The following is a 13,384-nucleotide window of genomic DNA, read 5'->3' as shown; positions in this document are numbered from 1 at the left end:
CCCTCTATCAGAAGTGTAAACTGGTTGAATAATGGCCTCATGGGATGGCAGCTGAGGTGTAGATGGTGGGCGCTACCATATTTACGCGGTGGCTGCCACCGACGGATATCGATCGTCTTGCAGCGCACGGCTGCGCTCCTTAACCTATGTAATTATTGTCAGGCCAACAATCCTGGTAAGTTCCACATGTCTACGAGCGGTAAATTTAAGCTAGCCTGTTTCTCATCATTCAAACCAGACAGAACAAGAAAGAAAAATTTCTCGTATTTTTTCCGATATAATGCACTTGTAGGGATAACCGAATTATGGAAGTACTAGAGACTGTGATGAAATTTATTCGCCTTTTTTCATCATTTTATAGTTAAAACTATCAGTTTTGCGTTGAATAGCATCCGCAAGAGTTTGTAAATCCGCCACTTTTTCACCTCTAAAGCGGTAAAAAAAAGAATTACATCGACCAGAGCCGAATTATCCTCATCAGGGTGGAAGAATTGGGAATCTCTAATGGCTCGAGTTTTTTGTGGATACAGCAAATAATTGAAATTCAGGTCATTATTCATGCTCTGCCTTTAATGAGAGTAAAAAAACTCACTTTTACACGGCTTAACACCTCAACTATCACCATGTTAGTCATTTACAGTGACTACCTCCAAACCAACCCACAAATAGGTGATAATTCTCACTACCGAGGTCCGAAATTTGTCCATCCAACCACCTTCCACTTTTTTGCATCACCTTGAAGAAGGCAAATATCAAGAGTCACCTTGCAGGCCTTTCGCTGTACATGCATGTATGGCGATGATTTGATTACAAGGGTACGAGGGAGGAACTGCAACAGTCTCACGATCTCTAAGTCTGATTTCTGAATTAAAACTCCAACTCTACCCAGTGGATACCAGCTTTGATAAATCCGCAAACTTTGTGCATTTTTCTTCCTATCTTAGTAACCCTCACATAAACAGGTGACATATTTAACCCTGTCCTTATCAAGCGCCAATAAAATATTTATGGCGGAGGGCACCACTGCTTTTCTTCTTTTAGTGAGGCAGAATACCACTGACGCAGAGATGTTTCAACAAGTCCCGATTGGTCCGCAAAGCATAATCGCATGCCTCACCCTCTCCTTTTTTCAAACTCATACAAGCTAGTACAAAGTTAAAATTTGTGAATAAAAAAGGACTTATTTATGAAAAGGGCAACTTGGCTAGGGCAAGGAGAACACTTGCAAAACCTGCGAATCTACACTAGATACCGTTGAGCAAAAGTTTTGCACTGCTGCACAAAGTAGCGCAATATGCAAAGATGCTGCGCCAATTTTTTCGGTATCCTCCAGGGTGTTAATAGCGTTAGTGGGGACGAGATCATGGGATACTGTTAACCCAGTTCCATAATTTTATTTCTCATAGTGCCCCATTGTACTGCGGGGCGTTTAGTGCTGGTAATACCTCGGAGCTTATCTTTTTACCCAAAAAAATAGATCACGAATGATTTACTTCCTTCAATTACATTGCCTAAACACAAAGAGGATTAGAGAAGACTCTCCACAAACTTTTTTGCTATTTCTGCATAAATATATATACGCGTGTATATATACTAGTAGCAATAGGAGTAATTAGGCTATAGACGTACTTGCAACTACTGTGCAGTGCATGTGGATATTGCTGAAAGAAAAAAGATTGAAAGGGAGAAAAAAATATTATGAGGCCTGGAGCGAGGACAGGGTGGAGGGGAGGAGAGCAGGGAGGTAGGAATGCGTGTGTACTAGTTACACATACAAGCACACATACCACACACACTGAGAGCGCAAGCGATCCAGAGATCAAGAAAAAAAAGTGACAAACAACAAGTACAAGTTCGTAAAAGTTTAAGGACGACAGGAGAGTGGGTAGAATACGGGGGGGAGGGGAAAAAACAGAGATATTGCACGCGCATATACACCCTTGTAAATGCAAACACTAGGGGGCGATTAGCGCCCGCCCGTCAGGCAACCTACACCACCTTACGGCGCATCGGCTGATGATGGTGACTCGGTGGCGCACCCAACCCCTTCATTCCACGCTGTGGCTGATAAGCTGATCCTCGTCCTCGTCTCCGGCGTCGCCGTCTCTGACGATGGTTGGCAGCCACCACCGAGGAACGAGTGAAGTAGGGTGATGAAGAGGCCACTTTTCGTGGGACCGAGACAGCGTTAGCTGTGGTAGCGGTAGTGCTGTTACTACCCCGTTTAACAGTCCTCCGCCGACCCCTACGCGTCGGTGCGTTCATCGCAGCAACCGCAGCGGCTGCAGCGGAGGATGAAGAGGAAGATGAGGAGAGTGGGAGACCACAGATAAATCCATCTTGCACTCCTTCTTCACCATTACCACCGTCATCCTCTTCTTCGCCCTCCTCTCCCATGGCCGCTATGGAGCCAACACCATCATCATCGCCAACCACGGAGATGGCAGCGGTAGACTTGTCGGAAGGGGTGGGAGGGGGAGGAGGAAAGAGATTCTGCTTCCGGTTAGCCTTGTTGTGCAACGGAGGTGGTAGCACTGAGGAGAGCAGAGGATCGTCAAAATGAGGGCTAAAGTCCTCTCTCTTCAACACCGTAAGGGTCCTCGCTGTTGTTACTGGCGGTATCGGTGGAAGAGTGGCCCGCTCGAATGCAAGACTTCGACCGCGATTGGTAAGAAGGATGCGTGGGCGAGAGGGTGCCGAGGTGGCCGAAGCTGAGAGAGAGGAGGGTTGGGATGATGGTGGTGACGATGATGACTGGAAGGCTAACAGATGTGAAGAGGCCGTCTTCACGGAGGAGACGAAATGCTGTTGGGATCTGGGGAAGGTGATCTCCTCGTCACCGTATAGTTTGTAGAAGGCAGCTGTTGCTGCTGCCACTTTCGTTAAGTAGGGAGGTGAGGCTGGTCTTGAACTAAAAGCAGGGAAAAAACAGGCCTTATCACTAAAGATAGACTGACAAACTACTTTTAAGGTACCGCTGTTATGAGTTCATAGGTGAACGATACCATATAGTGGAACTAGAGCGATGCCCAAGTAAAATCGGAAATTTTGAAAAGGACGAATTTTGGTAAGTGCGAACTGCATTCACCTACCACCATAGACTCCCTCCACCACACCTGCACACTTATTTCAGTGTCTACCTGATGCCCGTAATTCAGCCCTAGCATAGAAAGGTGTCAGCATAGATTAGTCATCTCAGAATAGCCTCCTCCACGTCGTCATTGGTCGTGAAACGCTAGCTTTCGCGTGCTTCCGCTGCTTCGATGCTCGTTTTAATCGTGGATTGTAATAATGTATCCTAAAGAGTTCTAGCCTCGATTGGCAAACTGCTCCGTCAAATAGGTGCAGCACCCAACTCTTTTGGGGCAGTCAAAAGCCTGACTGAACTTACTATTCCAGAATAAAGATTCTATTCTTGTGTAATTTCAAAACAACTATTCACGTACAAGTGTCTATTGTGGACTGAGGTACCACCACATTCAGGCCTGTCACCGAAAGACGCAAGTACGGCTATCTCGGGCGCCGTTAACACCATTCAGGTGTCTTACTAAAGTTTAAAACCTTCGGTGCGAGATATCCATGAATCTCGTGCCTTCGTTCCTCGCAATACGCTACTGAAAGGACGTACTTCTCTTATTGCCTGCCATCTAAATCGAACGTGTACACTTGGAGTGGCCGATTATATGCACACAGGCTAGAGGTATGTAAAAGGATACACTCCTAAATTACTACTGGGTGTAGCACCGTCACAGCTGCTGTCCCTTTTGATAGCATGCAGGTGAAATCAAAAGTCCCAATGCGACTCTAACCCACCCTGATCCCCCCCCCCCATTAAATGCCATTTAACGGAGAGTTTGGCCAATGTAAACGATTTGTGACACTTCTTTTTGGCATAAATAGGTCCCTCAGATTGTTTGGTGAGGGTCAACCAGCACTACTCACCACCCCTCATGGGGACCAAAGTATTTGTCGGCAGAACACATAGTAGCCATATCAAGAAATAGTGTTGATGGAGTTGAAAATCAATTCCTCCAGAGAATGAACTAATACAGGAGCGCATGTAATTCAAAATGGAATTTCTGTCCAAGGTCCACAATCTGAAAAAATGAGTAAAACCAATGGAAAATTTGGATCAAAACTACAATAATAGAAGCTTAAAAGGAAGCAATTCAAAGGGCCAGGGTATGGAATCACTGGAAGAGAAGTATCGACAATGGAATGATGTCAACGCATCATTTTTACAAGACTCGCAAAATGAGATGGTTCGGTATGCTAATTATAGCATTAAGTATGAAAATAATTCAACGAGCATCACCCCAAATTCCCAAGTTCAGGAACTTGAAAATATCATTTAAAAACAGGAAAAGAAAAAACCAGAACTCTGAAATGCTTGCAAAAGGAAGCAATATCTCACGCAACAAATAACAAAACGATTCAGTGAATGGTACCGCAGAAAGAGTCAATCAAGGGTTTAAAAATGTTGCTTCAGAGGACCGGGAATCAAGAAAAGTAACAATTTCAAGAGCAAGTGAAAGAAAGCCTCAAAATAGACCAACCCGAAACCTCAAGCCCAGTTCTTAAGGAGGGAGACTCCGAACGTCAGTCATTTAAATGAAATGCTGAAACACTTTTGCGAACAACACTTGTGGAGTAAGGAAATCCGGAGCCTGGAGTACAGTGCTAAATAGTCTTAAGGGCAGAGAAAACAAGATAAACAATGCTACTTTCAAGATGTTTAACAAAACTCAAAACCCGAGACCTATGGTAGTCTGCTAAGGGACAGCACTAAAGGGAAGTTAAGGAGACACAACAAATTTACAATGACCCCATGACTCATGTGTTGAGAACGTGATAAAAAGAACCCATGACTGCATTGTGGCTTTCAGGATCTAGGAGACATTACACCACAAATGACCAAAGCCAGATACCCAGATCACAAAATAAAGAAGACACTTTTGAAAGAATACGAGAAGATCCATGAAACAATGACCTGTAATTCACGACTCTAGAGTCGCGATCCCAGAAATGAGAAGCAAACACGTATCACTCGAAATTGCTTACTCCTCTAAAGGAGACATTGCAGTGGTTGCAACAGTCGCAGAGATGGCAGTACCCGAGGCCGCAGGCAGGTAAAATCCATAGCTGCCATGCTGCTGATGCTGTTGCTGATGGCTATGCTGGTGATGGTGCTTTTGGTGGTCGGCCAGGAATGCCGACACCGGTTTTACTCGGTGCACACCGGCGCCGGTGGAATTAGCAGCAAAGGCGACAGCGGCGGTAGCAGTGGGTGAGGTGGATGTATGAGGCGGGCGGAGTTTTGTGTGGGTGGCCAGGTGCGACTTGAGATTAGTTGATTGAGCGAACCGTTTGGAGCAGCCAGGCTGGGGGCAGGGATAGGGTCTGTCCCCTGTGTGGATTCGGAGGTGGGTGCGCAGGTTAAAATCCAGGGAAAAGCGTTTTCCACAACCCTGTATGAAGAGAGAATGAAATTTTTCTAAATGCTTCAGTGAAAAACCCTCGGAAGAATGGAAGAGATAGATGCAGCACTAGAGAACTTTCATCAGAAAGACGTTCGATAATTTTTCTTGACTTAACACTGGCTTGGATACGAGGGAAGAATTAGTAATCGTTCATGTTTGAATATCAAGTGTCTTTTCATTTACCATTCAAGAGTGAAGAAGTTGAAGGAAATGAGTCCAATTGCGACCTGATGGGCATTGGATGGAGTCCTAGAACCGAACTCTCAGCAAAATTTTCATGACAACCGCTTCAGCGCAAGGAGCATTTGAAAAGCCACCACATATTTATGCTTCCTTTAAAGAAGACAGAATGTAAAAGGCTCCAGATATCCAGGTGGCTATATTCATGATTAAGAGAAGAAAACATCTCTGATCTCCGACAGTAGGTTGATGGCCGTGGAAGAGGTTTCGAAAAGACTTAAAATTATTGCCAAATCTGCTCATTCTCTGCCTATTCCGAGTCTTCTGAATATTTATTCACAACTAAGGATTTAGCAAAATACAGAAACGTCCCCAACGCAGTCCGTATTGCACGATTCGGTCAGAACGAAATTTACGAGACAAACCTGCCAATCTAAACCCGAAGTAGAAAGCGAAGGTTCGAACAAAAGCAAAATAGAATTAAGTGTCAACTTACTGTTGGAACCAGAAGCAGTTAGCAGCCTTCTTATTAAAAAAATTGTTTACAAAAATCCAAGCATATTTCCACTTTATAACAGCTGTTGGATCGGGAAAGAAAAAACAACCCTCGCTGCTCATCATCTGCCGACGGCAGGACGATTTACCCAATTCCAAATGACCAGGCAAAATTCAATGCAAGGAGGAAAAATTCACATCAAGAATCAGAGTCCGATAACACCAAAACCATTTAGAGCTGAAACAACTGGAAATTTTTTTTATTACATGTGTTCCTTCTCAACGAATCATAACGCATGCTTTGCGTCTATAAGAAGGTCGGCAAAAAACGTTAACATTGTCATCACAAATTCATGTGCTCAATCTGAAGATAAAGTTCTCCTCCATACCGCCAGGGGTGGGTGGATTGACAAAGTCCGAGCTATTCGCAGCCGCATTACTGATGCAGAGCGCAACGGTAGTCAAAACTCCAAAGAGCCATGGAAGTGATTTGCTGAATCAAAAGAACAGAGGCCAAAAAGGTGGCTGAAAACCTGATCAGACCGAAGTCCGACAAATAGCATCGCAAAATTGCAACAATGGAGAAGCTGAAGGCAACCATTCGCATGAAGCGCCAGCAAAAGGCACCAACACCATCAGCGGTGAAGTGTCAACTACGAACTATTCGCCAACCAGAGCCCAAATGCTAATTTTTGGAGCATTTTACATTCGAGAAAAACCAGTGTCCTTTTTTGAGTGAGAATAACTGGTGGGCTGGAAAGAAGGAAGTGAGCACCACCTCATGATGATAAAGTTAGTCCGAAAATCCGACAGCACTATGCCGCCCTAATGGTGGGATTGAACGAAACCAGAAGTGACAAAAAGCTTCTCCCATTTGTAGATTCGTGGCCTAAGAGAACCAGCGAAATGTGCGCGCATCCTCGAAAGTTAAGCCTACACTTGAAGCCAAATGACACCAATACCATTGGGTCAGGAAACAGCCCCACCCCTAATTATTACGCAACGGAACAATTGCTTATTCAAACTGTGCGCTTGTCCCTACGGCTTCTTCAGTCTCCCTGTTTCTTTTGCCGCTGTGGTGGCATAATATTTTATGCGTGCCCAATTCTGTTATAACAATTCATCGGCCCTTCCGTGGACAAATATAATCAAGTTCTATTTAGAGCCATTAAACTCATAAGGTCACCTTTGGGTGGAGGGGGGGGGGGGGAGGAGAACGCGAGTGATTTGCTGGTGACGGTGCCAAGTAAACCCGCTTCAAATGCACAACAATCTTAAACATCATAAGAGTGGGGCAGCCGCTCAAATCGGTGAATCTGGAGACTCACTACGACTCTTGTGGCTGGAAATAAGACATATGACAAATGGAGCAACATTGTAGAGCTGTATCTGAATGGAGCCTGGATAAACGTATTAGTAGAGATCAAGTGAGAAAAGGTGAGGAGTAATGGATGCAGAAGATCGGCTCTGCCTTCAAGTAAATGTTTCCACGAATAGCAACTGGTGTATGAAATATGATCTCTATCAAGCATCGACCCACCTTGAACAGGACAAAGCTGATTAATTTTTATTATGCGATGCGCAGTGTTCGTAAGTCTGAATCCAATTGAATCGACGAGATGCATCACTGACATATAGATCAAATGTCTGCTCGCCTGGGTGGAAAAACGAAGTATGGCCCAAACTCCTCATCTGTAGGTGGTTTACAAGGTACCAAATACGCTCACAACCATTGCAGGAGAATGACACCACGGAAAACACAGTGGACGACGCTTAGCTATGCCGGCTCTCCAGCCTCCATTGATTTCGCTCGTCATATTTTCGCTTCACGGGGTTCCATTCGCGATAGCTCAGGTAAAAGTTCACCGCCCTTTCAGGAAATTCATAAAGCTTTATCATAAAATACGTCTCTAGGCTGGCCTTGAGGACTACTCACCTCAAAAGTACACTGAAAAGGCTTTTCGCCCGTGTGCACCAGTTGATGACGTTTCAGTTTACTCGACTCTACAAACGCCTTTCCACACTCCCCACAGATGTGCACTCGTGGCCCGTGGGTGTGCAGATGCTTCCTCATCGCCGCAGTGTCACGAAATGCCTTTCCGCAACCCAACTGAGGGCACACCACGCAACGCATTGTGCCCGCTGAACCCGGCCCCGTCGTAGAGCCTGCCTGTTGCGATGGTGCGGCAGCAGAGCCAGTGGTGGGCAGCTTTACTACAGAGGAAACGGTGGTGGATGTCAATAGTGGACCGCGTCGCTCGTTGACAGAGGCAGAGGCGACGGAAGGGGAGAAGAGACGACGGCTGACCCCGGTGGTAGTCGCGCCTGGCGCCGAGATAGCCACCACTTGCCAACCGGTGCTTGGATGTAAACTATTCCGATCACGGCATCTCAACGACGATGCCCTGTAGCTCAATACATCTGTACAGAAGACGCACATGGAGGGGAACTCCAAAAGTCAAATGAAAATGCATTCAGAACTACCTATTTAATTAATGGAATTATCGTTCGTTTCTTTGAAAGTGTGGCCTAGGAGCGACTATTCCACATAGTGTAAAGAACTAATGGTAAAAATCCGCTATATCGCATGTTTCTAGCCCCCGGTTTTCTGCAACGGGAAACCGAAATTCTTGTTCCAAAAGAGAAGACGTAAAACCCATTTACATAATCGCCTTTGGTGGGGAATACGCAATGAAGAAATGCGGCGGGAAAAAATAATCGAGTAAAAGTTAGTCCTACACGCATGCTTTAGAATATTCGAAACTCCGCTGGAAACCTACTTCCTCGAGAAGCGACCTGAGTGCTAAGTGAGGTCTGTTTTGAGTAGAAAAGAGTCAGATTTCCCGGCCACGTGACTAGATCCCTTTTGGCGGTCGAAGTAGTAGGTAGACGATAGGTGGCGATTGGGAAGATTCTTAGGCTCTTGACAGCAGGAGTGGTTGTTGTCGTTGTTGCCGCTGGAGTGGTAGTCACGACAGCCACCTTTTGTGGTGACGAGGTGATGACCGCAGGAGAGGTGACAACAATATGTGTGGGCGACGCAGCGGTAACAGTGGCGGTACCGTCCCCCGCTGCCACCGTAAGGTCATCCACGGTGACCTTCAGATTGGAGGTCCAATCAGGGCCAACGCCATTGCCGCCACCATTAAGGAGAGAAAGTGGCGCTTCCTCAGAGAATGAGAGCAGAGATGTGGTGACATCTTCACTCTTCTGCAGAGCGTCTAATTCGGCACCAAAATCCGCCGGTTCGCCCCTTGATTCACCTGTAGGGAGAATTAAAGGTGGAGAGAAAAGAGTGTGACTCACTGGAAAGACAGGCAAGTGATTCACCGCCGTAGAAAAAGCGAGGACGTCCGTTTTAATGATTCTTATAAATATCTCCCCCTAATCAATGAATTTGACATAGAGGGCACAGTGCCATCGCACTCATCAACAATTCATTTTGATACACAATTTTACGAATAGAAAACAACAAAACTTAGCATGTGATATTTTTAGCCACTCAAATGAGAAATAAAAGGTTCAATTTAACGATGAGAGGGAGGGACATTGGTACAGTAGTTTTATACGTAAAATAAAACAACACCTTATTCCTAAAGATACTAAATACATTGAATAGCGAAGCAAAAACACCATTTTAAAAATTCGAAATTTGAACAAGTTTAGGTGAATACATTTTGGGAATACCAAGAAAAGAAATGACAAGGAAGTTGGTTCCCGAGGTAAAGTGAAAAGTAACCCAAACAAAAGGTACAGTGAAGAGTGAAATGAACTTCTCAAATGAAGTTCCGCCATAATGCCTCATCAAGAGCAAGATGAAATAAGGAAATTACCTCAAATAACTACCTCAAAATGAATAGAGAAAATACGCGATCCACTAAAAAAAGAGCAGTAAGATAAGATCAAGTGCAAATGCACTGGTGGCATAAACTTACATGAAAACCTGGATTTATTGTTTTTGTTCAATAAAGAGAAGCACGACAGAGGCGACTTGAAATGTAATTCCTCCAAGGGTTCACACTGATTAATTGGAGTTTCGTTACTTGGCTCTGAACTGTCACTACCAATTACCTCCTCCCGAAGGCCAAGTAGCTCGCCTGTATCCATAAGAAATAAATCACCGTAGGCATCATTCCCACACATATCACTACACACCTCCGCCGACTCAAGAACAGACTCAACTGAATTTTCTGCAGGACTCTCATTAAAATGCTCACAAAAGTCCAGTTTTGGATGTTGGTCCTCGAAAATAGAATCAATCATTTTAGGCAAAGTAAAAGAACCGAAAGCATTTCAACTGCAGCGGAACGTCAAATAATTAGATTAAACAAAACCGAGCTCGTAAAGATCCCTCTATCACCTCCTTTTTTTAAGTTAAACAGCGCACTTTGACAAGGTTTTGTTTTTTAAAGTTTTTAAATGTTAAGACCAAAGGCTTAGAAAGTAGGGATTATGGTTTAAGCAAAAATGTGCCTCGTGTTAGGGGAAATTACATCGACTTCTGCTAATGAGATCTACAAAAATATTTCAAAACAAAAATTTTTGCTGTTTTAGCATTTATAGGTAAAGTTTTTGAAAATGGAAATCACTTACTGCAATACCTTGTTTATTTACCTCGCGGGTATCATAACAAGCCAATCAGGGAACCCACCACTGTATCAATGCTTGTAATTCTGGTATTCATGTCATATTAGCAGCCTAAGTATCACGTCTTTTCTATTTTGAGAAATGTCAGGGCGCAACATTTGTGGCAGCCGGGGGTGATCCGGATGCTGAAGTACAGTTATCCCGTATTCCACTGCTAGATGATACGTCTGTGTGTGACAGAAGAAATGCATATACTAAAGTTGGAAGAATGTGGCAAACCCCAGCATTAGATCAAAAAGTGGCCTCCAGTTCAGTGTTTTGTAGGCAATCTAGTAAAAACTGAAGCGAAGCCAACCGTGAGCCGTCTAGGAAGGTTCGCCACGGAGCTTTCCAAATCACTTGTGAAAAGACATAAATTATGTAAGAACTCGGTACCTTATCCACCTCTTAACCAGCTGAATAGAACCCAAATGGTCTCAGTGTAGATTAAAGCACTTTAATGATAAGGCTGCCATTAGGAATTGGCGAGATGACCTACTTCCAAGGGGCTATGTTAAAATTGTTCTCTGTAGTAGTGCTTCTGTATTAGTACTCTGTTTATGCGCTGGTGCTCCTATTGCAGCGTCCTGGGACTGCTTTGGGGACGAAAGAAGACGCAATACTCGGGCAGAATATATGTTTTCGACAAAGAGAAAGTACTTGGGCTACTGGCATGGTCCGAAGGCCAGCTCACTTGGCATGATACTGTGGCCAAGTCAAAACAACCAATGTACTACACCACGACTAGTGATGGACACAAGTGGTAACTAAAGCATTTTCTTATCCTTTCACTACAGTTTCCAAACCCAAGCAAAACTCTAGATCCACTGGAATTTCTCAGAGGGATCATTGAGAGTGCAAAGAAATAAGGTAGTGGGCAAGGCTGGCTTGGGTACATTTGTTGTATAGCATTGATCCCGTCACGATTGATAAAGCAGAATGTTAATGAAGATGCAAAGGACGTGCAAAAGAGATTGGCCAAGTGATAATTTAATAGTGTTTAACTATAAACATTGTTAAAGGGTCACTCAGTGACTAACCATTGCAGCTTTGTCAAGCGTCCTGGGTCATCGGCTATAACAACAATTCTACCTTTCTTCTTACGTCGACAATCCATATTTTGCTTCATAGTTTTCATCTTTTGCCTCCAGGGCAATCTGGGGTAGCAACATTCACGCTGTTGCAGAGTTGTTCAACACTTCCTGACAGTCATAAAAATTAATATGTGGGGGCTAGAGCTTGTTCTTAATAAATTGAAGGTTTGAATTAACAAGAAGGCTGCTTTTGTTTTAATTTCGTTCAGGTGTAACGATGGAATTTTAACCATCCATGCATTTTAACAAGTTGCTAAATGGCACTTACGTGCGCCATAGCAAAGCAAAGCACAGCATATAAACTAAGTTTTGTGGCAAATATAAGGCATGCTTGAATAAAACCAACAATATGTGTGCAACATCTGCAAAATTTGAAAATTTAAAAACTCGATCTAATGGCGTATCAGGACTGAAAGCTTTTGCAAATGCGTAGCTGCAATAAGTGCGCATTAAAAGTAAGGTGCTAAAATGGTAATGACGGTTTACATGTTTTTTTCGTAACCAAATGACATTTTGCTTCTGATATATTATAAGGCCAACGTGTTTATTCCGTTTTGAGTAATCAACAAAATTAAACCAGGATGAAATATGAAGCCTATTTAGGTGTAATAGCACTTTATCAAGGATATTCGATTCCATTCAGGCTTAATTCTATTTGTTAAAATATTTCGTTGGCCAGCGCCCCCCTTGATATTTCCAGTGTGTTTTCAGTGTGGATGCTTGGGCATGCATTAAGCAGTTTCGCAAAAAGAAAGCGAGCACTAGTGGCTCTTTACCGAAAGGAGCCGATGCTAAAAGCTGAGGAATTCCTGTGCATGGTATGCTTTATTCTATCGATTACAATTGATGTAGCTTTTGAAGTCGCAGGGCAATTGCCTCTTTTCAGCAATTACAGAAAAAGGCGAGAACATTTTTGTGTCTATTCCAGAAAGATTTAGAAATGCATACTATTTTTCCACTAGTATGTGGGATTAGCACTTTCTATTTCTAGACGCCTATGTTATTTGCTCTCCGTTGGAAATGCCGAAAGTTAAAGGTGAAGTCGTGTGTTTGCTGAGTGACGACCAGGTACTCGCCCTCGCTAACTCCTCTGATTGGTAGGCGTTTTTATCTCGTGGATAACACGTTGGCTATTAGGCCAGAGGTGTTTACCCATCTACCCGAAGGAAGGACTGGTAAGAACACAAAGAATGAGGCGTACTTGGACGCGGATGCTTTGCCTCCCTCAGATGCTGAAGACGGAGAAGACGAGGAAGGTTATGAAGGAGAAAGCAGCAGTTCAGAGGAATCAAATGACGATTGTAGAAAATAGGTTTGAATATCTCTGTGTACGTTCGATGTTTTATTTTTGTTGGATTTTAATAAGTGATATATTCCTAGTTTTCTAATGGATTTGTTGCCTAATAAAGTCAAAGCTTGATCCGTTTTTTGGTACTCATTAGGTGGTTGTCTTAGTTGTCGCTAAAACAGTCTGACGCAATGATTATTCGCTATCTTAGTCTGGAATCA

General features: G+C 43.7%; 1 protein-coding gene across 1 annotated transcript; it reads right to left on the bottom strand. All coding sequences in view use genetic code 11, as the record gives it.

Annotated features, from left to right (window-relative positions):
• Positions 1-1,989: 1,989 nt before the first annotated feature.
• EGR_03900 (Polycomb protein PHO) lies at positions 1,990-10,418 on the bottom strand (the record flags this gene model as incomplete). Its single annotated transcript, XM_024493149.1, has 5 exons — positions 1,990-2,911; positions 5,062-5,468; positions 8,092-8,576; positions 8,936-9,418; positions 10,199-10,418. The coding sequence occupies 5 exons, from the start codon at positions 10,416-10,418 to the stop codon at positions 1,990-1,992; spliced, it is 2,517 nt and encodes an 838-aa protein (XP_024352421.1).
• Positions 10,419-13,384: the final 2,966 nt, after the last annotated feature.

This window comes from Echinococcus granulosus (genome assembly GCF_000524195.1).
Source record: "Echinococcus granulosus chromosome Unknown EG_S00022, whole genome shotgun sequence".
Taxonomy (NCBI): domain Eukaryota; kingdom Metazoa; phylum Platyhelminthes; class Cestoda; order Cyclophyllidea; family Taeniidae; genus Echinococcus; species Echinococcus granulosus.
The sequence above is the reverse complement of the archived record's forward strand: the minus strand, read 5'-3'. Positions and strand labels throughout refer to the sequence as shown.